This window comes from Callorhinchus milii, unplaced genomic scaffold (genome assembly GCF_018977255.1).
Source record: "Callorhinchus milii isolate IMCB2004 unplaced genomic scaffold, IMCB_Cmil_1.0 Scaffold9, whole genome shotgun sequence".
NCBI lineage: Eukaryota > Metazoa > Chordata > Chondrichthyes > Chimaeriformes > Callorhinchidae > Callorhinchus > Callorhinchus milii.
Genome location: NW_024704750.1, coordinates 18,351,887 through 18,378,039, shown reverse-complemented (window position 1 = coordinate 18,378,039; position 26,153 = coordinate 18,351,887). Strand labels below are relative to the sequence as shown.

At 44.8% G+C, this 26,153-nt stretch overlaps 1 protein-coding gene across 1 annotated transcript; it reads right to left on the bottom strand.

Annotated features, from left to right (window-relative positions):
- Positions 1-5: 5 nt before the first annotated feature.
- Positions 6-24,135, bottom strand: LOC103178453 (C-type lectin domain family 18 member A). Its single transcript, XM_007893203.2, has 12 exons — positions 23,903-24,135; positions 23,165-23,256; positions 11,185-11,439; positions 9,560-9,657; positions 7,709-7,830; positions 6,858-6,965; positions 5,702-5,794; positions 3,983-4,089; positions 3,448-3,577; positions 2,694-2,790; positions 2,372-2,463; positions 6-1,986 (listed from the first exon to the last, which is right to left on the bottom strand). Exons 1-12 carry the CDS (start codon positions 24,009-24,011, stop codon positions 1,949-1,951), a joined length of 1,341 nt encoding a protein of 446 aa, XP_007891394.1. The 5' UTR covers positions 24,012-24,135; the 3' UTR covers positions 6-1,948.
- Between the last annotated feature and the right edge of the window lie 2,018 nt (positions 24,136-26,153).

Sequence of the window (26,153 nt, the reverse complement as noted above, 5' to 3'; positions counted from 1 at the left end):
CAACGTTTCGCTGTAACGTTTATTTTCTTTGTCAGCAAAGCAGCGCAGATTGTTTTTACTGCTACTCCACTCCATCACGCCAGTCCTCATCGGACTTCACTGGATCCGTCACAAAACGGATGGATTTTAAGATCCTCAAACTCATCTACAAATCCCTTCACACCTTGGCACCTCCCTACCTTTCCGACCTGCTTTCTGAGCGCTGCCTCCGCTCGGCTGGCTCCGGCCTCCTGCTTGTCCCTCCGCTCCCCTCTGCCCCACCATCTGCAGCCCCACTTTTCAGCCACTAACGCCCTGAAGCTTCTCTCTCTCAATCCCTCCACCTTGGCCCCTTCTTCCACTCTTTTAGATCATGACTGAAGACCTTCCTCTTTGACGGTGCTTACGGTCACCTTCTCCCTCCCCCAGGCTCGGCGTCGGGCTCCACCAATGTTAAAACGCTCCTCGACCTGTGTGAAAGGGCACTATATATGTGTAAGTTGTTGTCGTTGTACTATCCTTTCATCTCCTCTCCTGAAGACTCGACGAGTGATCATGTAAGGGATTGGATTAAAAATGACTGTGTGATCATGAACAAAACACAAGCTGGTATAACACAAAATGTCTTTCATCCGTTTTTTTTTAAAAAGAGGCAACTTTCCAATAGGACAGTGTGGTCCTTGACATTTGTAGGCTACATTCATTGGGAAAAGATTTCATAGCTACTGTATACACATCAAATGTGCATAAAATGAATCAGTATTGAGCCCTACCGCACTGCCGAGCATTGACAACCTTTCTATAAAGTGCTTGTCAACTCTCCAAGCTTAAACCTCACCATTTTATCCTGCACTCTCCCACTGGTGGCAAAACCTCCTTATTAAACATAAACGTTCATCTAGCGACAAACCTGACTGGTTAACTCGTCCATTTCATCACTATTCAATTGACTGTTCTGAGGCAGGAGCTATTGGATACAATGATCATTTTGTGTGCCAGTGAATACGCTGACAGTGTGTGTGTCTAAAGGAACATCACTCACTACACAAATGATGAAAGAGCATTAAATGTATGACCACAAGACACCGCACCCAATATTGCATGTTGTGTATTAATTATGAAATTGTTTCCCTCTTCTCCCAATTTTCCCAATTAAAACTCCAGAGAGAAAGAGAGGGAACAGCTCTCATTCGTGTGCGAAGAATGGGATTTGGGACCTGCTTTCTGTCTAACACTGCCTCTCCTCAATGTGTATTTCCGTCTACTTCAGTGAGCAAATAGTAAACGTATGGAACAGGTTCCCTAGGGAGATATCGAAAGCAGAAAGTCTTGATTCTTTCAAGAATAAATTAGATAAGATTTCCGTTGGGAAACAATATCTTGGGATACAGTATATAGTTTGGGACATGACATGTGCGTGCTACTGCCAGGATGGTGGAAGGCGAACTGGATGGACCTTGGTGTTCTTTTGCTTAGAATATTCTTATGTTTTTATGTTCGTAGCCCTCGGAAAATCCAGTAGCATTCCATACCCAGGTTCTGTAATTCCAATGGTCAAACAGAAGCTGAGATGTTTTAGTTTATGCTGGTGGAAAGATTCATGATAATGGCTTTTTTCCTCACTGCTTTCAGAAATAGACCAGAAGGTTAATGTCACTGGAGCCAGATCTGCTGCCTGGACTACACTAGGTACTGAAGGCCGGATTGCTAGTACTATATCTCAGAGAAAAGGGCTGGCCCGTGCACTGAACTGAAGACTACCATTATCTCCCTCCCCCCAACCCCACGACCTCTGCTCAGGGACACTGGGACAAGGCTGATTTAGCACTAAACTGCACAGAGTTTCCTCACGTCTCAGCTCCTAGGATCCCAGTTGCTAAGCTACTGCGGTGATTATTACAGTCCATTAACAGAATGGAGCCTGAGCCCTCCCAATGCACCAGGCATCGGCTTCTCCTGCAGCTCGAGGTCACACGCCGTAGTTCCAGACTGCGATGTGCTTCTCACCTGGAAAAAAACACAGGTTCAAACACATCAATCTAATTCGGACGCCGATTCAATTGATCATAATAACAACCCTTGCATTTGATGGAGCGCCTTGTCGCAGCACTGAGACGTCTCAAAGCACTTCACAGGATATGTCCACAAACAGTCGTGGAGCGAGTGACCAATTTTATTTTGGAGTATTGCTGGTGGCCAAAGTGGTTGGCTACCACTGATGTAGGCTGGTCTCACCTCTCCACCCAATGTCTTCCAAAGCCACCCATCTCTTTGATCACGCCTTCAGCCAACACTAAAGCAGCTAGCGATTCTTGTTTGTTGCTCACTGCTCCCCACAGGTTCACTGAGTGCTTTTTCACGCCCCAGGGTTTAAGCCAGGAACGATACTCACTGAACTGGCAGATGTATCTGTTTCGTGTCTTGCATCTCTGATCATTCCAGTTGAACGCGCTGGAAGCTTGCAGCTCAACACAGTTTCCAAACCTGAATTAGATGAGTATAAGATGAACATAGGGCGGACCTATCCAATTTAGAATAATAATAATAATCCTTGCACGTATTACGTTGTTGAGACATCTCAGAGTGCTTCAGCGAATACACTGTAAAGTGAATTGACTGTAGATTTTATGGACGAAATCTCAGTAAATAATACATACAGGTAACTCTCTCCCCCCTTTCCCCCCTTTTCTCCCCGTCCCAACTAAGATCCTTACCCTTGGTTATCGGGTTGTCCAAAAGCAAAGCTGTGATAGGATGGCGACTCCCCACTGTCCCAGCGGAACGAATCCTTGGATGTTTTGTAGGTCAGACCTGAATGTGGTACAAAAAGCAGTGGAAGATCAGAGCGGAAGAGACTGAGGTCTGATCGGACTGAAGTCTCTGCATTTTAAGCGATATAGACACGCTATGTAATAATAATAATCCTTGCATTTGATATAGTGTTTTCTCACGTCATTGAGACACCGCAAAGCGCTTCACAGAATATATTGAAAAGGGTACTTTATGGGCGACACATGGTGGCCAACTGTGATCAGCAGTGACCCTCAAACAGCCACGGAGTGTCCAATTTATATTATTTTTATTTCAGGTAGCGCCATGGGATCTTTAATGTCCAAGATACCAGACAGATGGAATCTTGAGTTAACGTCTCATCTCAAAGACAGCACCTCCAACAATGCAACACACCCCCAGTGCTGCATTGGAGTGTCAGCTTAGACTATGTGATCCCAAGTCCCGAAGTGGGGCTTGAACCCCCAATCTTCTGACTGAGAGGCAAGAGCGCTACCATTGAGCCAGGCTGAGACAAGATAGCAGGGGAATGGAATCCCGGTACAGGCTGAAGGTTGATTCATCAGTGACAGGAGAGAGAGAGAGCGAGAGAGAGAGAGAGAGAGGGAGGGAGGGAGGGAGGGAGAGAGTGAGGGAGGGAGAGAGGAGAGAGAGAGGAGGAATGAATCTACACGTTACCAATCCAAAAGTTCCTGGTTTCAAAATCTGGGTCTGTAACCTCATTTGTGCTCTCCAATTGGCTGAGGTAATAGGCCAAGATGTCTTGCTGTTTCTGGGTTTTAATCTGTGCTAAAATACCACCTTGTTCCTGAAAATAAAAAAAGCACAAATTAATGGCAAAACTTTATCAGCCTAACAGAGTATTGGTGTGGGGGGTGCGGGTGGGTTGGGAGGGGGAGAGGTAAATTTGGTCCATTTTACCAGAATATGCAGAGCAGTAAAGTTTAGGGCCTTTGTTTGATACGTTTTTAAAAAAAATTAAAAAGTAATAATAATAATCTGTGCATTTGTGCATTTGATATAACACCTTATCTCGTCATTGAGACGTCTCAAAACGCCTCACAGAATATACTATAAAGTGAACTGATTGTATTTTGTGGACTAAACACTGCAGCCAGTTCCAAGTAAAATAAATAGCAAGTAAGAAAAAAAGGAGAGTTTGAGTCAATGATAGAGTCTTTTGACAAATGTCACCTCTCACTCCTCTCGTTACCTGGCATTTACTTTTGGCTCCGTAATAAGTGTCTGCTTCAGGAGAAACCATGAAACAATCTCCATCGATCTCAACATCACAGATGTGGAAGGGAAACTCCAGCTTTTCTGAGGAAGAAGCAGGAAATTAGAGGCGACCAAAAATTACCTTGTACACAACGTGAACAACAGACCCATGAAAACCATTAGCAAAATGTCAGTTCCTCTGAACTGAACACAAATGGAATCCTGTAGCTTAGTGGTTAGAGCACTCGCCTCGCAAGAAAGAGGAACTAGGTTCTATTCCCTGGCAGGGCAAAATGTTGGGCAAGTTTCCTTACTCCACACGCCTCTGTTTACCTAGCAGTAAGTAGGAACCCAATTGTTAGTCAATTGGTGGATCGTTCTTCTGGGGGTAATACTTTAAAAAATTTGGTCACCCAATCCGCAGGTGTTTGTGGGACGCTGCTGTCTGCAATTGGCCTCTGTGTTTCTCCCACAACATATACAGTCAATTCACTTTACAGTGTATTCTGTGAAGCGCTTTGAGACATCTTGAAAATGTGATAAGGCGCTATATCAAATGCAAGGATTATTATTATATAAATCCCACAAAATTATAATAAGAACAATAATAATCCTTGCATTTGATATAGTGCCCTATCACGTCATTGAGATGTCTTAAAGTGCTTCACAGAATATGTTGTAGGGTGGATTGACTGTGTATTTTGGAGGTGAAACATGGCAGCCAATTGCACATAGCAGTATCCCACAAAGAGTCATGAATTGAGTGACCACATTTTATTTTGATGAATTATTACCCCCGGAAATCGATCGGCCAATCGACTAATAACTGGGATTCCTACATACGGTTAGGTAAACAAAGGTGTGTAGAGTAAGGAAACTTGCCTAAGGTTGTGCCAAAACCGGGAATCGAACCCGGGTCCTCTCGCTTGTGTGGCGAGCGAGCTAACTACTACACCACGGGACAAACAAATAATGTTGTGTTATGTTGTGTCTTTCAGGGTGGACACAGCAAGGAAAAGTGGAGGGAAACAAAACATTCTGAAACATTTTGCGTTTGAGCTGCTCTTCCAATACAGTTGAACCAGGCAAAAAAAAATATAAATGTGAACAGAAACTATAAATTGTGCTTCGCTGTGAAGCCCTGATGGTGTGAAATAGAAGGGTGTTATACTCATGGGCTTCCACTAGATAGAGCTCCAGCACTGTCATTGTAGATTAAGAGTCCAACCAGTTGGCCTTTTCCCATCCAGGTCGTTGCATGCTACAGTAATGGAGATGTTGATAGCAGCTAATTCAGTCTACAGCAGACTGGAAAGCTTTGGGAACCTTAAATCCAATGTTGCCTGGTTCTTAGTATACGTCACGTCTCAAATTACTCATATACTGTATCTCAAAATATTATGTTCTAGAAAGAAATCTAATGTGTATTTGACTGAACCCTTTCTGCTTCTATTGTTTCCCGAGGAAACCTGTTGATAGCTGTTTTTTTCCAAAGCTAATGAATTGTACCTCTTGAAATCGGAATATCTTCTGTGAAGAAATAGTGAAGCTTTCTTCTACAAACTTTATTGGACAAACTACAGATGGTGCATTTAAAATCAAAAAAGAGCAGGAAGTATTTCATGAAGTATCTTCCCGTGGGATTAAACCTATTTCATTTTTTTTGTTAGGAGTCCCTCTGGGCTCTCCGTGTGTGATTGTGCTGTTAACTCACCCCCACAGACAGCTCCACCGAATCCCACCTCACACATGCACGAGCACTCCTCATCTCGGTACCTCCCATGAACACACTCCATACTACACCTAACTGGGAAAGAGATGAATTGGCCATCAATCAGAGCACCCCACACTCGAAAGAAGCACACCCAATCTTAAGAGAATCCCAATAAACCTAACCCTTTCCCATTATTTCCCAATAATAATAATAATAATAATCCTGGCATTTGAAATAGCACCTTATCGTATTTTCAAGAAGTTCTCAAAGTGCTTCACAGGTATACTGTAAAGTGGATTGAGTGCATATTTTATGGGCGAAACACGGCAGCCAATTGTGCACCGTAGTGTCTCACAAACAGTCATTGATTGAGTGACCAATTTTATTTGGGGGATTGTCGGCCAGGAAACCGGGAGAGACTTGATCCAGGGGATCTTTAACATCCACCTGAACAGGCAGCCGGAATCTCAGTTTAACATCTCATTTGAAGGACGGCCCTATGACAATGCAACACCCCCCACCCCCGGCATTATATTGGAGGGTCAGCTTAGACAATGTGTTTTCAAGTCCTGACGTGGGAGTTGAGCCCACAACCTTCTGAGTCAGAGGCAAGCTACCACAGCGCCACTGCATAGAATCCCAAAGGATTCATTCCCAGTGTACAAAATTGTATAGAATTCCAATGGATCACTCCACGTACTCTCTCCCTCTTCAGCGTCCCTGTTACAAATATGTGAGTCAACGAAAAGAAGGCATTGAGGTAAAAGCTTAATGGGAAACATTTCCAGTGAGTTTTTTTTAAACACAATTTCCCCTCCTTCCCATTCACACACACATACACTGATTCCCTCCCCCTCCACCCCCCCCCACCCCCCTGCGCCCCGAACACACACCACACACTCTTGGAAAGTTCAGTTTTTGTCCCATTTGTACCTATAAACATTGAAATTGTGAAACTTAATGAAATAAAAACGGAAATAGAAACTCTGTCCATAAATAACAGGTTAACAGACAGGCACTTTGCAGCCCCAACTCCCAGCTCCCCCAGCCCGAGCTCCCACTGCGTCTCTGTGACCCAGTGAATGGGATGTTTACCAGGTGAAAGGAAATAACTAATTAATAAATGCAAGTTGTTGACCATTACCCATGTGCCTACCTTGGCAAAACCTTCCTGTGAAGCCCGGTAAACACTCACATCGGCACAGGCTGATGTTCAAGTGGCCTCTGTTGCCACAGCTCATCCTACACGGGTTCCTGGGGACTTCTACAAGGACATAGATGGTGGCAGGAGGCTCAGCAACAATCAAATTCAGTCAGAAATCCTGAGGCTTGAAATCCCACTCCCTGACTAGGTCTAAAGATTCTTTACAGGGTGTGCACAAAGTCCTGTTACTCCCCCAAGTGTTTTTGAGTGAGTGAGTGAGTGAGTGAGTGAGTGTCATCATTTTCATGGCAGATAATGATCCATTGCCATGTTCGATGTAAAAGGATGGAGTGAGGAGGGTGAAACACATCTCTGACAGATTGTTTCAGCTCCTCTGGAGTCTCGTCGCTGTTTTGTAACAGGGGGTAACAGGACTTTGTGGATACTCTGTAGAATTACGCAAAAATCTTTAAACTCAATCTTAATTTGGAAGCTGCTCCTTATTGGCTGCATAGAAAACCCAGCTTTCAAATCAAAACCAAACTTAAAACGTAATAAATCTGGCATTTGACATTGCGCCTTATCACGTCTTCGAGACGCCTCAAAGTGCTTCACAGAATACACTGTAAAGTGAATTGACCTTGTATTTTGTGGGCGAAAAGCTGCACACAAACAGCCGTAGATTGAAGTGACCAAATTATTATCATTTATTTATTCATTTTAAAATATCTACATTTTTAAGACAAAACTCCATCTCACTCAGCGAGATGGAGCTTGAGCTCTAATAATGGAGGTTTGTTAGGACGGTGTCAGTTTTTAATGCTGGTGCTTAGTGCAGTGAGATGGTCTATAATGAGACTCACCGCACAGCCCTCCACTGTGATCCCAGGATTTGAAACAGCCGGACATGCGAGAAGTGCACAGAGAACACCACACTCCTTCTTTATAAGGGACAATTATCCTTCCATTGATTTCCCAGTTTCCTCTGAAATAAGAAAAAAATGCACATCACTTTGTCGGTGAAGGTGAGACACCTGCAGCCAGCCAACTGCACCAACATGTGCCACTGCCATTCGAGGGCACAGAGTAGGCCTTGCTCCTTCCTACGTCTGTGACCTGCTAATCCCATATTAACCTAACTCCCTTCGCTCATCAGGCTTCAGCCTGAGCCAAGTCCTCTGCCCGGCCTACACCACCATCGGCGCTCGGACCTTCAGCTTCGCTGCCCCCACCCTTTAGAACCTATCCTCCGGTCCCTTCGTCTTGGTCCCTCCCTTGCCTCTTTCAAAGCAGGTCTCAAGACCCTCCTCTTCGACCGTGCCTTCAACCCTCCCACCCTCACCCTTCCCGCCTTCCACCCACTGTGGTCCCAAACCCTTGCTCAGGTCCAAATCCCATTTCAATGGCATTGGAGGCTAATTTGTGACATTTGCATAATCCTGAGATACCTTGGAAACAGTTCTGGGAATAATGTTCTCGTCCCAAACAAACACCCGATTGCCGACCCCACATAAAGAACTTCCAGGCTTCAAACCACCTCGGAGACAATGGTCCACATTGAAACGTTTAGGAACACCGCATGGCGTGAGAGGCGCTATATAAATATATTTGTTGTTATTAATAACATAATAAATTATATTAATTAGAATAAAATTAGCATCATGGAAATTGGTTCTTTTCAGGAGTTATCTATTTCTTTGCTTGCCTGCAAATACAGTCACTCCACTTCAGAGTATATTCAGTGAAGCGCTTTGGGACATCCTCTTAATGTGAAAGGCTTTGTATCGAATGCAAGGATGAATATTAATTCACATGAGTGGGCCAATTATACTTGCACCAACACACTGCCACCACTAGGTGGCTACACATGCTGAGACTCCCACTTGCTTCGGTGTTGGTGACTGGTGAAGTTGACCCACCTTTACCACAAGCTGTCAGGCTTTCTCTACCCACTCGGCAAATGTTAATTCATGGTTTGTGATTTTAGCTGGTTAGACTCCAGCAGTTACCCCAAAGCACTTTGGACTATATTGCCTAATACTCTCGGTAAACTGGATACATCCCTCCAGAGAGAGAGCGAAACCGAACAATATTCCATTCAACAATTTATCTGAGGAGTTTCCATGTGTAGGTGGGATGCGTGGGAATTATCAGTTTGGTTTGGGGACTCTTAAGCACAGTGATGGGTTTCCGCGTACATCAGACACCCGGCTTTACAAAAACAATTGCTGCCAAGTGTAGTGTTGGTTTTGTAAACAAATATGGCAGCCCACAAATATGCCATTTGGGGAATAAATGATTACAATAATCCAGTGGATTTGTCAGTCAGCACACCAGAGACACTCCCTTCTCTTTTCAGATCGCACTGTGGGATCTTTGATATAATAATAATAATCCTTACATTTGATATAGTGCCTTGAGTCACTTAAAGTGCTTCACAGAAATATACCGTTAAGTGAATTGTATATTTGTATATTTTGTGGGCGAAATGTGGCAGCCAATTGCAGCACAACCGGGTTCCTACTTACTGCTGGGTAAGCAGAGGTGTGTGGAGTAAGGGAACTTGCCTAAGGTTTTACCCTGCCCTGGAATCGAACCCGGATCCTCTCGCTTGTGAGGCGAATGCACTAACCATTACGCTTCAGGGGCCACAGCCCAGAACGTTTGTCAGTCAAAGGAACAAGGAGAGGGAGGCCTGAGATATACAGTCTTACCCTGGTGAATAAGCACAAATAAAAATGTCCATTGTTTCTCCATTCTGTAGGCAGGTGTGTCTCCCACAGCCCAGCTTACTTGATGTCGCCCAGACAAGCTGAAAGTAGATATAGTCATTAGTGGGGGGAGGGGGGGAGGGGGGGAGGGAAATAGTAATAGATTGAAAGAAATTATAGCACAAAAGGCATTTTTTTTGGCTCATTGAGCCTAATATTATGGAGCTAACAAGCGCAATCCCAATTCCCTGCGCCCTATTCCTTCTCTTCTATTATTCATCCGATTCCATTTAACTCTGGCTGACCTCAGTCTCAATGGCCACCTGTGTTCTGACGACACTCTGTCTGGTAACATTTCCTTTAACATCTCTCTAACTCTGCCCATGGCGATCCTGAGTTGATGTTCCTTTGCTACCGATTCACCAGCGAGATTAATCTTTCTACTCCAGGGCACTGCTGATGACAGACGATAAGATGGTAAGATGGAAAGCAGCGAGCGTGATAGTTTTTTGATCAGTGTGTATGTATACTTTACGTTCTTTGTGACTTGCTTATTGTTTATCTGCTAAAACGGTGAAAAACGCCAGATTTCAGCATGGTGGATACACCAGGGCTATTGTATGGAGCTGTCAATCGTGGACAGCTCGACTGATTGGAATAACCACTCCAGGCCAGCGGAACAAAGCAAGCCCAGCCGATCACGAGCAGCTCCAACAAGGTCACGTCACCGCAAAGGGCCAGCAGGGTCCAACCGCGTTCTGGACAGAAGGGCAGGGATTGGGTCTGGCGGGTCTCGGCGAAAGAAAAATAAAGAGAAGACTAACGTTCTAATAATAATCCTTGCATTTGATAGAACGCCTTATCACGTCGTTGAGACGTCTCAAGGCGCTTCACAGAATACATTGTAAAGTGGATTGACTGTGTATTTTTGTGGACGAAACATGGCAGCCAAGTCCCACAAACAGTCATGAAGTGAGTGACCGATTTTACTTACTCATTTGGATATTTATTAATTTTGGAGGGATTGTTCCCTTTTTCATATATTAATATATTTATATACATATATAATAACGTATTCAAACTTCACACTGAATGGCGGCAGAGGCTTGTTAAGTAGATGTTTGTAAAGTGAATATATATGTAACTGTGAAGTATATTTAGCTGTACTGTGTAAGGCATTTTCCAGAAAACCTTCCAATGGATGTTTGATGTGCAGTGCTGTGCCTGTGTATCGATGAGGAAGGATTTCAATTTCCTCAAACTCATCTTCAAATCCCTTCATGCCCTGGCACCTCACTACCTCTTTGACCTGCTTACTCCCCAACCCACTACCCGATGCCTCCGCTCAATTGGCTGTGCCTTCGGCATGTCCCTCATGCCCTCTGTTCCACCACCGCCGGGCGTGCTTTCAGCTATGCTGAAACTCTCTTCCTCTATCCCTCCGCCTTGCCCCCCATCCACCCTTCCAGGTCTTTAGGTCGCACCTGAAGACCTTCCTCTTCAATGTTCACTTTCCCTCTCCCCCCAGCTTGACGTCAGTCTCTGCCACTGCCAATCGCTCTGGGACGAGAGCTATGTACATGCGAGTTGTTGTTGTTGAAAGGACAATGGTTTCGGTGAGCACATACCTGGGTGTAGTGGTGGCAGGTAGCATTGTTCTTGCAGAGTCCTGTGTGGTGGTTGTAATTTGGACCCTCTCTGAACCACAGCTCGATAACGTCTGAGAAAGACATCCTTCCGGTTGGTGATACGTGATGGTTACAGCTGACCTCGTCGGCCATCTCCTCCTCCTCCTCTGGCACTCGGACGGGGTGGACAAGTAGCTCCCCAGGGCATGTGGCAGCCCGCTCCTGGGCCAATCGAGCAAGCTTCTCACTCCAGTCCTGCAGACAAGAAAAGGACCGTGAGTTAACACGATGACAAGGTGCGTAAATATTGTGGAGTCCTGTAGCATATTGGTTAGAGCACTCGCCTCACAAGTGAGAGGATCTGGTTTAATACCCGGTCGGGGCGAAACTTGAGCCAAGTTTCCTTACTCCACATGCCTCAGTTTCTCTCTCTCATTCCAGGGAACACACTTACCCTCCTGGTGCACTTTGCCCTGTGCCATTGTCCGAACCAGTGTTTTTTTTTCCACCCTAGAACTCTCCAGCATGTGTTTTTTATTATTTTACATCTGAAGAGTTGTTTGGCTGGAAGGGAACTCCCCATTCGTCAAGCCTTTCTGGGCAAAGCAGAACTGGCTTTGATACAATTTGTAACAAGCACGCTATTCTATTCCACATCCGATGCCCTGTTTGCTGGCAGGGGGCTGCCACAATGTGTTGAATGGATTTACATGGATTACGAAATCCCAGATTGTATTTCATGCCCTGTGCACATCGCTGCTAGTTTCTCACATAACATCCAAAAACCTGAGGTATTACAACTGTCCCATCTTACCCTACAAGGCACAAAGGTACAAGGGTCTGACGGCCCCACTTGCACCGTTGCACACCTGCACTCTTCCCTTCTCCCACACCTAAAACTCAACCTGTTCAACCGTGGCCTTGGGCACCTCAACAACAACTTGGGTAGCGCTTGCTTACCAAAAACTCACTGACACACTAAAAACAAAACCTCATTCTGCTTAAACATCTAAGGCCCAATTCATGTAGAAGCATAGAAACAGGAATAGGCCATTCAGCCAGGTGGGAAGAGATCAGGCTCCCTGTGATGCCCTCTACAGTCACTCCTAACATTCACTGCCGAGGCTCACACACAAACAGAGGTCACTTGTGCCGGTAAAATAATAAATAATCCTTGAATTTGATATAGTGCCTGTGTCACTTTGTTGAGACGCCTCAAAGTGCTTCACAGAATATATTGTAAAGTAGTTTGACTGTTGTATTTTGTAGATGAAATTTGGCAGCCAATTGCACTCAGCAGTGACTCACAAACAGTTGTGGAGTGAGTGACCAATTTTTTTTGAAGGGATTAAACTCCCCGGAAAGTAATCCACCAGGTTCCTACTGCTAGGTAATCAGAGGCATGCGGAGTAAGGAAACTTGCCTAAGGTTTTGTCTCGCCTTGGAAATCAGAGATACCAGAGTCCAGCCAGCTTCCAGGGAACCGCACCCAGGCCAGGCTTATGCCCGTGGGGAGAAAAATTAGAAAAATAATTGAACACATTAATTTTTTTAATTAAAAAAGAGGATTCTGCTTTATTTTTCCAGATCACATTAACCTTTTCAAAGTGGCTGAAAGAGATCAAGAATGTACTCTGCAGTCTGGTTCAGAGCTCTTTTTCACAGATGAGGGAGGGAACCTGCCAAACGTTGGGAAGGGAGAGGGGATGGTTGGCAGTTCACACTGTGGGAGTATGAGAGGCTAACAGCTGGGAGAAGGACAGATGTTCAATGTTTACCACAGAGTCGTGGGGCCAGTCTGTGTGATGGTATCAACCAGCCAAGCAGCCACCTGCTTTATAACACAAATGTCATGACTGGAAACTGCATTGGGATGGGAATCGTTGATTTAGGATTCTACAGCGTGGAGTCCTGTCGTGTATTGGTTAAGAGCACTCGCCTCGCAAGCGATAGCCTCGGGTTTGATTCCCGGGCAGAGCGAAACCTTAGGCATGTTTCCTTACTCCACACGCCTCTGTTTACCGAGTAGTAAGTAGGAACCCAGTTGTTAGTCGGTTTACGGATCGCTTTTTGGGGGTAATAATTGCTCAAAAAAAGAAATGGGATATTGCTGTTGGCTGCTACATTTCGCCCACAAAAGACAATCAATCCACTTTACAATATATTCTGTGAAGCGCTTTGAAATGTCTCAATGATGCTATAACAAATGCAAGGATTATTATTTTTTTATTGTAAATCCATAACAGGTTTACAGGTACATTCAATGCATTAAATATCTGTAATCATATGTTTATAAAAAAAACTATTTTATTGGGAAACCCAGATTAAGTCCCAGAGCACGAGACAACATGAAGCTGAAGAAAGAAACAGAGAGACAGAGAGATGAGTCAGCAAGTGGTCAGGTGCTAGCGAGTTGCTTGCGGATTGTTGGAGGAAGAGAAGACTGAGGAGATGGGGAGGTCTGGAGGTCGTGAGAAAGAATAACTGGGAGTGGAAGGCAGTGTGATGGGCTTTGATTTCAACTTAGTAAGGATACAAAGTAGAGGATTGGGAAAGTACATTTGAGGTTTGGAAGGAAATTCAGAGAAACATTTCCACACATCTCACCTACACATGGAAATTCCAGAGATAGATCGTTGGCATGGAATACGCACTCTCTCCCTGGAGGGATGCATCTTGCTTACCTATTTCCGGAAAGTAATAGGCACAGGTTGGCAACAGCCAAGGCCTTGAGGACCCCAGAGTGAATGTTGGGGTGACTGCTGGAGTCTAACCAGCTAAAACCACATTGCTGGCCATTTATATCACTATCTGGCAAGCTCTCCCGCTGCTTGTCCAGCTAGGACCACCCAACCCATTACAGCTTTGGCTTGCAGGATTAACAGGAGCCGAGTGGGATAATTCCCTGTCCCCAGTGACTCGTCTGACCTTCCAAGTCCTGCCGATGAGCCAGTCTGGCTGCGCTGTCATCATCAAAGGCTAGAATCTTTGACTTCCTGGCTTTACTGCCTTTACCGACTCAGCCATTTGTGGAGCCATTGTGTATTACAGCCTTCCAGATTACCACACCCATATATGATATTCTACACTATATCTACCAGAGAGATTGACATACCAAGCACTTTCTTATGTATTGACTGTGGTTCCCAAGGTAAAGTTACTGTATTATGAAGAGTATTTGTACAAAAAGGTCATATGACTTTTCCTTAATCAGGTTCCTGTCTCACAAGGTCATATCGCATAATGAAACAAGACCTCAGTGTTTACATCTTGTGCTGCAGCTGTGGCCACACATCTCCATGTTTCAGTAAATGCTACAGAGGCTGTTTTGGGTTGTGTTAGTGAAGTGCTTGCCTGATGTTCGTTCAGCACTAGGTGGGGGTGTGATGGGGGTGGGGGAGAACGCCATTCGAGATGCAGTCTGGCTCGCGTGATGATTAAAGATCCCAGTTACTAACGAGAGTCATGTGAAATTGCTGCTGGCTACTCTGACTCACAGCCTGTTGTTGAGGTTTTCTTGTCTCTTTGTGATTAGCTTCCCGCTTAGTTTAGAAGATCCTTAATGTCCTTTCAGAAGTTCAGCTGGGCCCTTGTCCAGTACAATCCACAAATACTCAGACACCCAGTCACAGCAATAAACTGGAATGTGGCATCATTCCCACATTTTCCTCTCATAACGTACACTGTGATAAAATGTTCACCTTCACCTGACACTTTATCAGCCTGGCTCAGTTGGTAGCACCTTCATAGCCTGGCGCCTACCCCCTACCTCTCCGACCTGCTTACCTGCTCAACTGGCTCCGGCCTCCTGCATGTCCCTCGTGCCTTCCGTTCCACCATTGGTGGCTACACTTTCAGCCACTACTCCCCAAACTCTGGAACACTCTTCCTCTATCCCTCCATCTCGCCCCTTCCATCTCCATCTTAAAATCGCTCTTGAAAACCTTCCTCTTCTTCCATGCTTATGGTCACCTCCCCATCCCCCAGCTCAGCATTGTGCTCATTAGGATCACTATATAAATGCTAGTTGTTGCTGTTGTAGCACGCTCGCCCCTGAGGCAGAAGGAAGGTTTTGGGTTCAAACCCCACCTCAGGACTTTAAGCTCACAGTCTTGGCTGACCCTCCAGTATTTGGAAAGTGTTAGAGGTGTCGTCATTCGGATGAGACAGAAATCCTGAGCTCGAAATAAAGAAATTGATTCTTTAAGTATATCTTAAAGATCTAGCTGAAAAAAAGAAGGAAGTTTCTCCTAACCTGCTGGCCAGCAATCCCCTAGATGAAATTGATCATTTATTTCATGGCTATTTATTGTGACGTTGCTGTGCGCAAATTAGCTGCCGTGTTTGCCTACAAATACACGCTTTCTATACTTGTGTTTTGAGATGTCTCGACGTGTGAATGACGTTAATCTATCAAGTAATTATTTTTATTATCCTCTACCCACAAACTCACAACAGCACTGGTAATAAACCTGCACCCACAACCCGGGAATGGCACTGATCTTAATACAGTATAAACTAAATTCAAAATTAACAGACTGAGTAATGCAGTAACACTGAGGCACGTAAACAATGTCTGTCGGCAGTCAGGCTTCATACTATGAATGAATAACAGCACCTCTGCAGACAAAGCGGAGGCTGAGAGAGCAGGATGCCAAGCTGTAATGCTCTGTGCTTAGCATAACAGCACCCAAGAAACTGGCTGCTAAATGTCTGTAATTATGTGGAGTCCTGTAGTGTAGTGGTTAGTGTGCTCGCCTTGCAAACGAGAGGACCTGGGTTTGATGCCCGGGTGGGATGAAACCTCAAGCAAGTTTCCTTACTCCACAAATCTCTGTTTACCCATCAGTAAGAAGGAACCCGGCTGTTAGTTGATTGGTGGTTTGCTTTCCTGGGGTAATAGTCTCTTCAAAAAAATATTTGTGGGGCACTGCTGTGCGTAATTGGCTGCCACGTTTCGCCCATAAAAAACACAGTCAATCCACTTTACAATACATTATGTGAAGTGCTTTGAGACGTCTCAGTGAAGTGATAAGGTGCAATATCAAATGCAAGGATTATTATTATTATTTCCCTGTGGTGCAGTGCTGGCTGGCTGGCTGGCGTGGGGCTCAAAAGCCCAAACATCTCGTGGCATTTTTGTGGAGATGCTGAGAGGAGCCTGGGTGTTGGGGATTTGCTCTAGGTGTTTCGAGGAGAAGCCTGCGGAGTGCCGCGCATAGGCTGATTATAATCACAGTCTGGCAGGGTTGGGGGGGGCGCGAGGGAGTGGCGGGGGAGGGGGAGGCAGGGGAAACCACAAAAACAAGAAAGGATCTTAACAAAGACTTTATTCTGCACCAATTTTGATCGTTAGAACTCTTTGCAATTTGGTTGAGCGCCTGGTTCTTTGATTCAATGGAGACTGTACTTTTCAGTGTAAATAAATTATCAGGAGGCAGTCAGTGTGTGACAGGTCGGTGGTTTGATCTTTGCATTGGACAGAATTCTTAATCCATTAAGTGCTGCCTCCCTGCATGGTTGCCTGTTGCGATGATGGGTCCCAGGTGCACTACAGGGTGGGTGGGGGAGTTATATTAATAATAATTCTTGCATTTAATATAGCACCTTATCATGTCATTGAGATGTCTCAAAAAATATACTGTAAATTGATTTGACTGCATACTTTTGTGGGCAAAACATGGCAACCAACTGGGCACAGAAGCGTCCCACAAACAGTCATGGATTGAGTGACCAAAATTATTATTATTATTTATTTTAATTATTTATTTTTTGAAGGGATTATTACTCCCAGAAAAACAATCTGCCAATCGACTAACAACCGGGTTCCTACTTACTGCTAGGTAAACAGAGGTGTGTGGAGTAGGGAAACTTGCCTAAGGTTTCGCCCTGGTTTAAGGTACCATGGGGTGAGTTTGCACTTCACAGTACTCAGACACTGGCATTTGACATTTCAATTGGCATCAATGTGCATACCAGACCCTCGCACAGATGCTCTATTCTAAACAGCTGCCTTGAGCTACTTTGTTCAACTCTCTTGCTCAAAGAGATTTCTCTCTTTGCTCCCATACAAACAGGATAAGCCCATTTGGTGCAGTGAAATGTTTTTAATGATCTCTGTCAGCTGGAAGGATCAGTTAGACCTGCATTCCTATGTCCCTATAGCACCTCCCATGTTGGGTCTTGTGATGGAACAATACTTAATCCTAACGTGGGAGTGGGAACAAAGAATGGAAATAATGGAGTTTGGTAGCAACAGGAATGAAAGAGACTGGGTGAATCCTTGTATCAGTCATTATAATAATAATAATAATAACCCTTGCATTTGATTTACCGTCTTATCACATCGTCGAGACGTCCTAAAGCGCTTCACAGGATGTAAGTGGACTGAATGTGCATTTTGTGGACGAAGCATATCAGCCAGTTTGTGAACAGCAATGCCCCACTTGTCCAGCTAGCACCACTCTATCCTTTAGAGCTTTGGCTTGCAGGTTAACAGGAGCTGAGTGGGTTGACTCCCTGCCCCCAGTGATTGGTCTGCCCTTCCAAGTCCTGCCGATGAGCCAACCTGGCTATGCTATCATCAGCAGTGCCCTGGAGTACTGTGAACCTGCCAGGCTCAGGAACCGGACTAGAGACCACCACTGAGGGCTCGATTCTGACATTCCATTGCCAAAGGTGTCACCTTGGAGCCAGTTCAGTTCTGTACAACCAATTGCACAAACCAACATGAACTGTTAAATATTTACAGTTACGTGCTGATTCTTTTTATGGAACATGAACTGAAATGCTTGCAGTCACAGTGATAAGCAATTGGCTGCTTCACAAGTGCATCCCCCACAAGAGCTGGGTTTAAATGGAAAGTTTGGTGCTCAGTAATGTTTATTAGAGAGCAAAGGTCTAGGCTAACAGCAAACAGTGCACACCGTTAGAATACAGAAACTAAAATGGAAGGTGTTTTTTTCCCAACAAGAACGTGTGTTAATGTAACACCCTTCACAGAGAATAAGGTCTTGGAGCGTTTCATAGGGACAGACACTGAACGGTGGGGAAGGGGGAGGTGATGGTGTGTGTGGTCAGGGAGGTCAGTGATTAGATGGGATTTAAAACGGAGGTGTAGAGGGAACAAGGGAGTGCCAATGGGTGGGGACTCAGTTACCAACTAGCTACTGGGAGCAATGGGACTTTACCAGGAGCTCAAGCAAGTTTGTGAATGTGAGCATTTTGCCAAATACATCTTCTTTCAGAAACTTGCTGGAGCTCCCTGTAAAGTGAAAGATCTGAAGGTACTGGGTTAGAGGCTGAATATTCCAGGATAGAGGCTGAAAGCACCAGCATCTCCAGTCTTACCACAGCTTCATCCGTCCCGCCTCCTCTGTTCCTCTAAAAGGAGTCCTGTAATGTAGTGGTTAGAGCACTCGCCTCGCAAGAGAGAGGGTTCAATTCCCAGACAGGGCGAAACCTTAAGCAAGTTTCTTTACTCGACACGCCTCTGTTTACCTAGCAATAAGTGGGCACCGGGTTGTTGGTAGATTGGCGGATCGCTTTCTACGGGTAATAATCCCTTCAAAAAAAATTTATGATTTGGTCACTCAATCCAAGACTGTTTTGGGACCCTGCTGTGCGCTATTGGCTGCTGCGTTTTGCCCACAAAATACACAGTCAATCTATTTACAATGTATTCTGTGAAGAGCTTTGAGCCGTCTGAACAATGTGATAAAACCCTATATCAAATACAAGGTATATTATATTATTAAGCTTGTTGATCCGCCAATCAGACTTAAACTCAGAAGAGAAAAGCTGAATTGAGTTCAGATTGAATCAGTTTGCACGACGAACACGTCGAATAGACTAGCCAGTGAAATAGGGGAGGCAAACTGTCTGCTAATTCAAGAGGGAATCACATTTAGTGCTGAATTCAATTGAAGTCCAGGAGGTGCTAATTTTTTTTTAAATATAATTATTTTGCGAAGGGCTCTGCTGTCATTGCTCACGTGATACGATCACCTCTCAAGATTCTGACGCTGAAATACTGGCCTATTGCTCTGTTGCTGCAAGGCACATCTGTGTCCTTCCACCTCCCCCCCACCCCACCCCACCCCCCGCCCACACACACACATACACACAAGACTCTTGGTATTTTGCTTGCCCTATCAGGCACTGCTGCACACACAAATCACACTCCACTGTCAACATTCAAGGAGAAAAAAATTCAACGACACTTTACGAAAGAATGCAGTGCCCACCTATGCTTTTGTTCTCCTGTTATAATAAGTCATAGCTTTAGTTTCACTGAACCAAATATTGAAAAAATATCCTTGTGGGAACTATTAGCATCTCAAGGCTGCTTAACACTGTGGGGAGGGATAGCGGGAGATTAATGCTGCCTGAATGGTTCTCTATAGACTGCCCATTTCTCCCAACCACCATACACTGTTGGGTCACAGAAATGCAAAGAAGAAAGAATTTTTATTGCATTGTGTGTGTCAGCCTGGTTCAGTGGTAGCGCTCTCGCCTCAGGGTCACAAGGCTGTGGGTTCAAACCGCACATCAGGACTTGGAATCACATAGCCTAAGCTGACACTCCAATGCAGTGCTGGGGAGTGCTACATTGTTGGAGGTGCCATCCTTTGGATGAGATGTTAAACCGAGGTCCTGTCTGCCTGTATAGGTGGATGTTAAAGATGCCATGGTACTAATCGAAAAGAGAAGGGAGTTCCCGCTGTCCTGGCCAAAAATCCCCAAATAAAATTGGTCACTTACTCCATGGCTGTTTGTGGGACACTGCTGTGTGCAAATTAGCTGCCGCGTTTCGCCCATAAAATATACAGTCATTGCATTTGAAAGTACATCCTGCGAAGCACTTTGAGACGTCTTGGTGACATGATAAGACACAATATCTATTATTATTAACTGAAAGGCCTTTGACAATACAGTACAGTCCCTAGCACCATACGGATATTTCTAGCCTCCGCTAAGAGCTCAGGTCCTGACTTTGGATGTGAACCCACAACCTTCTGAACCAGAGGTGAGTGTGATAATTAAAAGGAAGAGACCTTTTCTGATTATGTGTGAGCTCCGGAATAGCAGGGGATCAATAAATGGTTGGAAGTGGATTTTGGGAAAAGAGAGAGAGAGATGATATTCCCGGGATATTGATCCCAGTATAACACTGATCGGAGATTGATCAAGAGGTTCCAAAACAATCGGTTGATCTCCTGCCTGGAGACAAGTTCACTGGTTGTATAGCTGGACTGAACTACTGGTTACCATGGTGACTTTGCTTTATTCTCCAAATGGTTTATTGAAAGGTCGACATGCTCAGTCAAAGACATCAATCTTATCCAGTGGTGGAGAGTTGGATCTAGTCCGAGGTTTCTTGGTTTGAACCTCTGCCATTAACTAATAGTCTGGACCGCAGGTGAGGGCAGTATCAGACTATGATCTTAGAGCAGTCGCCTTGCAAGTGAGAGGACCCACCGGTTTGATTCCCGGGAGGGGCAAAACCTTAGGCAAGTTTCCTTACTCCACACTCTCTCTGTTTACCTAGAGTAAGTAGGCACTGGGTTGTTAGTCGACTGGTGGATCTCTTTCGAGGGCTAATAATCTCTTCAAAACTTTTTTTAACTAAATAATTTGGTCACTCAATTTACGACTGTTTATGGGTCACTACTGTGTGCAATTTGCTGTTGCGTTTCGCCCATAAAATATACAGTCAATTTACTTTAAAGTACTGAGAAGCCCTTGAGACGTCTCAACAACATGATAAGGTACTATACCAAATGCAAGGATTATTATTGTGATGATGCCCTTGTGCTGCTTCTAGTCTGCTCCTGAATCGCCTACTCTGTAACCAGGAGAGCAATGCTAATGCTCGCAGTCAGTTCAGGAACAGAAGGACATCAGTCTAGTGTATAACAGGACCACAGCGGAGAGAATATGGCACCTGAATTAGCTGCAGATTGAAGTATAGAGCTACCTACCCCTGTGTAATAGGGCCAGTTGATGGAAAGAACCAATTTACCTCCTTTGATAAACTAACCCAGCTCACTAAACAGACCTACACTTCGGAACTCATGCATAATAATGGACTTGACATCAGAACCACTTGACTAAATTACAATTTTATAATTCACTGCCATTGTTCTATTCTCCTCTGCGTGGCTCACTGCAAACACTCTCATGTCTGAGACAGAAGGTTGTGGATTGAAACCCCACTTTGGACTTTGAACTCATATTAGTCTAACCAGACACTCGAGTGCAATGCTGGAACGTGTGCTGCCTTGTTGGGAGGTGCCGTCCTCCGGATGAGATGTTAATCTGCGATCCCATCTACCTGTCCGGGTGGACATTAAAGATCCCATCGCACTATTCAAAAGAAGGGGTTTGGTCACTCCATCACTGTTTGTTGAACATTGTTCTGTGCAAAATTGGCTGCCCACAAACTACACACAGCCTCATTACTTTACTGTCTATCCTGTGAAGTGCTTTTGAGACGTCTCAAAGATGTGATAAGGCATCGACCTGCAAGGATTCTTATTAACTTTGATGCATCTCACTGCCACGCACTATTAAATAATAATAATAATAATAATAATAATAATAGTAAAGCTTCCATTTTGCCTTATCACAGAGTGAAAACATCTAAAATCACTTCACAGGAATTTACCGTAAAGTATAGTGACTGTGTTTGTAGTCAAACACAGCAGCCAGTTTACACATAACAATGTCCCACAAGCAGCCATGGAGCAAGTGACCAATTTTATTTTGGGCGAGTTGTTGGCCAGGGCATTGGGAGAGAGAAACTGCCTTCTTTTTTTTCAAATGAGATTTTTTACATCCACCTGAGCAAGCAGAAGGGACCTCGGTTGAACGTGTTATCCGACAACACAACCACCCCCCAGCACTGCATTGACGTGTAACTTGCCTTCAGTGAAACTCACCACCACTCACTACAGTAAACATGCATAAGTCTTATCTTTATAAATCATATAATTGTCTAAGTCGTACAGTCGTTCAGAGTCCTATTCAGTTTCCTATCAAAAACACTTAGATTTCTTTGCACTACTCATATTATTCACCTCCTAACTCGTAACGTCATTCCCCAACCCTCCATTACTCCCACACTTACTGGCTGCATTGAATCGCTGGAAACGTAGTCTTGATCCATCGCCACATGCGCAGAAGGACTTTGTTTCCCGTGATTCAACAACAACAAGATCACATTTGTATAGCGCCTTTCATGTCGGGAGGACGTCCCAAGGCGCTGAATTGAATGATTCAATGCAATTCCAACACTTGCCGGTAAGTGCACAGGCAGCGACGAGTCAAGACACATTGAATCACGGTAACTTCACCTTGACCCGTCATCGCATGCACAATTACCAACTGCATTGAATTACATATGCGCAGTGTAGATTATTGATTAAATCGGACTTTATACAGGTTGCCTGCAACTCAGACTTCGCTTAAGTCAAATGAAATGCTATGTTCCTGACTGATAATAATAATAAATAATAATCCTTGCATTTGATATAGCGCTTTTCACGTCGGGAGGACGTCCCAAAGCGCTTCACAGAACACACTGTAAAGTGAATTGACTGTATATTTGTGGGCGAACGTGGCAGCCAATTGCGCACAGCAATGTCCCACAAACAGTCGTAGATTGAAAATGACCAATTTATGCCATGTCTGTGAGTTTTACTGTTTGACCCTCAATGCCAACTGTTAACCTGGAATTGGAAGCCAATTCTCTAGTGTATATGAACGTCCATGCGCCTTGCTGCAGGTCCTACTTTGAGCCATGTATTTGAACACTAAGCTCCCTTATCGCAATATAGTGTCTGACTAGCAAAACTAGAGCAGCAAACAGGTGGAGCGAGGAACCTCACGTTAATTTCAGGAGCTTTGAGAAGCTGCCTCTCTATCTCCCTATGTCTCTATGTCTCTCTGTCTGTTTCTCCCTGGTTTCTGGACTCACCATTTTCTGCATGTTAGCAGCCGGGGGGTGAACCTTGGTCCTCAGCCGGTTGTGTTGAGCCAGCAGGGCAAAGTGTTCCTTGGGCAACAGCTCTGTTGTGGGACAGATAGTGGGGATAATAACGTGTTAAAACATCGCAAGAGGCAGGTCTGGCTAAAGATCTCTATGGAGACGGAATGTGGCTCAAAGTTGTGGGTCAATCAGATCCGAACTGTTTTTTTAGTCACTTTTCAGCACTCAAACAAACACTGGGGTGGATGGATAGGTCGCAGAGGTGGGGGGGGGGGGGGAATCACTAACTTTTTTTTTGCACAACTTTTATTGAGTTGAAACAATTTTTTTTCCTTTCCTCCCCCACCCTCCAAATAAAAGAGATAAAGCAAACCTGTTTTGAGAAGCTTTAAATAAGCACCCCACCACACATGTGTGATGGGATGCTAAAATTAAACTCCCAGCTCAGTCTAAGATGCCATCAAGATGTCTAAAATAGCTTTAGAGTGAGAGAGAGAGAGAGAGAGAGAGCTGCTGGTAAAATAGCCCATCCACTGAAACTGGAGACTTTCACTCACGACACAACATGGGGCACCGTTATTTAGTGGCAACTGCTTTGCAAGAGGAGAGGCTTGATCCTCTCAACCCTTAGGGGAGTTAAACCCTGGGGGGGAAAGGTGCAGTTTGCTGGCTTGCCAGGGTTGGTTGTTTTGCAAAGTGCCTGTCCCACTCCCCTGTGCCCTGTACCTGTCACAATCCGGTTGGAGATGGCCTTTCCTTGCGCTGTGGCTGTGGCTGTGGCTGGTGCTGGAGCTGTCAGGCTGACCAGGGTCAGGGCGAGCAGCAGCACAGACATTGTCAGCAGGTTGTGGCTGTGGCTGTTGCTGTTGCTATTGCTTATTTGCAGTGCGGTGTGAGCAGAGCAGAGCAGTGCAAGTGCAATGCAGTGCACATTATCTGTCTGTGTCTGTCTGTCTGTCTCCCTCTGCTGAGCCGGCAGGGGAACTGGGCAGAGCCAACACACACACACTCACACACACACACGTATCTCACTCACACACCCTCGCTGTAACTCATTCACATCCACTCCCCTCACTGGGCACTGAGCAGTCTGATCACTGCACCCAGAGGCTGGAGACTAGACCGACGTCCACTCTACACTGCCCCCACTCTACACTACTGTCCCTGTCCACCTCACAAAGATACTAATCCTTGCATTTGATATTTATTGTGCCTTATCGTGTCGTCAAAGCGAATTAACTGTAATATTTTGTGGGCGAAACGCGCCAGTCAAATCCACACAACAGTGTCCCGCAAACAGTCGTGGAGTGTGTGACCAAATTGTTATTATTTATTACTATTATTATTGAGTATACACTGCTCTGCTGTGTACAGAGCGACTGAATATCTACAATTTTTTAAGTGCAAATGTTCTGTGTCATCTCCTTTAGTTTTATAACGTTATAACCTTTTGAATTAATCAATTAAAACATTGCATTAGTATTATTTACAGTAACACAATAGTGTTGTTATTTCGTGTATCACTAAGTTGTGTTGTAACATGTTGAATGTGCCATTCATAGTTTAGTCAGTTAGTTGATAATGAAATCAAATTTCCTTGTGCCTAATTCAGATTCAGAAAGAATTCAAATTCAGGGTATCTAGGTCACAAGAGGGTCAGGTGAAGAATGCTATTCAGCCCCTGCGAGTCTATTCTTCCAGAATACCCACTGTACTGCCTTCCCACGACAGCATAATCGCCCTTTCTTAAATAAACCCAGTTTCCAAACCTCAGTCTCCCTACCAAGTCACTCATTCCAGCTATTAATGATCTCCTGGTGTCTCTCCTACAACTATAACCAAGAACGTGATTCTAACCAGGAACTCTGTCCTGCTGCCTTGGTTTAGACGCAAATATTCATCTAGGTTTCGTTTCTTTATCTTTTTTACCCTTGTATATACCTCTACAAGGTTCCCTCTGAGACTTTGCTGGTTGTAAACTACTGCAGAGAACAGCAACTCGGCTGATCACCAGTGTTACTATTTAGCCTTGGAAAAAGTCTCAAAGGGAACCCAATACAAGTGGCTTCTCTGATGATCCTACAATCTCTGGGGTTGGCTGTGGACTCATTGAGACTTGTGCTCCCTCAGCCTCGGAGTAACTTTTCCCCGCTGCACTGAGTTAGAATTCTCTCTGTTGTAGTTGGGGAAGAACCTGGGGCAATTCTCTATTTAATTTGAACTAAGCTTCTTGAGTCAATCATCCCCATCCTCACCCGGCTACATTGGCTCCCCATCCCCCAGAGGATCGATTTCAAGATCCTTGTCCTCACCTTTAAAGCCCTGTATGGTCTTGCTCTGTGACCTATTAAAACTTACCAACCTGCCCACTCCCTCTAGTCTGCATGCAATGGCCTGCTCCGTCCCTTGCTCTGCCTGCTCCGCTATTCAGCCACTGGAACTCCACCTGAGCCTCACCCCCTCCCTTGCCTCCTTCAAGGCCCATCTCAAGCCCTTCCTTTTGAACCGTACCTTTGGTCAACTTACCTCCTCCACACCCCTGCCCTCCACCTCTCTTTGATCCCAACCCTCGCAGCTTCTCATCATCCAGCACCTTGTGACGTCCTCCCAATATGAAAGGCACTATATAAATGCAATTTGTTGTCGCTGTTAATTGATTTACCCTCATGTTGCGAAGAACTCCCCAATCTCTTTCTCAATGGTCAAGGCTGAGAAGTTGGGTTAGTGTCTCGGGAATATGGCCTTGGGTTGCTGGGTCGTGGGATATACATCTGTCAGTCAAAAATAAAAATCAAAGAGCTGGTGTCCGACTAACTCATGGGAAGAGGTCTTTTGGCATTGAGGCCATTAAACCATTGAATTGTACGACACTCTCAGAGGTCATTGGCTGCCAAGTTTCGCCCACAAAATATTCAGTCTCAAAATACACTTCACATTATATTCCATGAAGTGCTTTGCGACGTCACAACGATGTGAT

What these genes read in the sequence shown, in the direction of transcription:
- LOC103178453 (XM_007893203.2), bottom strand. Translation starts at nt 24,011, where the DNA reads ATGTCTGTGCTGCTGCTCGCCCTGACCCTGGTCAGCCTGACAGCTCCA. An exon ending in AACCAGGAACTTTTGGATTG is followed by an intron (nt 2,791 to 3,447) that starts GTAACGTGTAGA and finishes TACCACATTCAG; the next exon opens with GTCTGACCTACAAAACATCC. An exon ending in CAGATACATCTGCCAGTTCA is followed by an intron (nt 1,987 to 2,371) that starts GTGAGTATCGTT and finishes GTTTTTTTCCAG; the next exon opens with GTGAGAAGCACATCGCAGTC.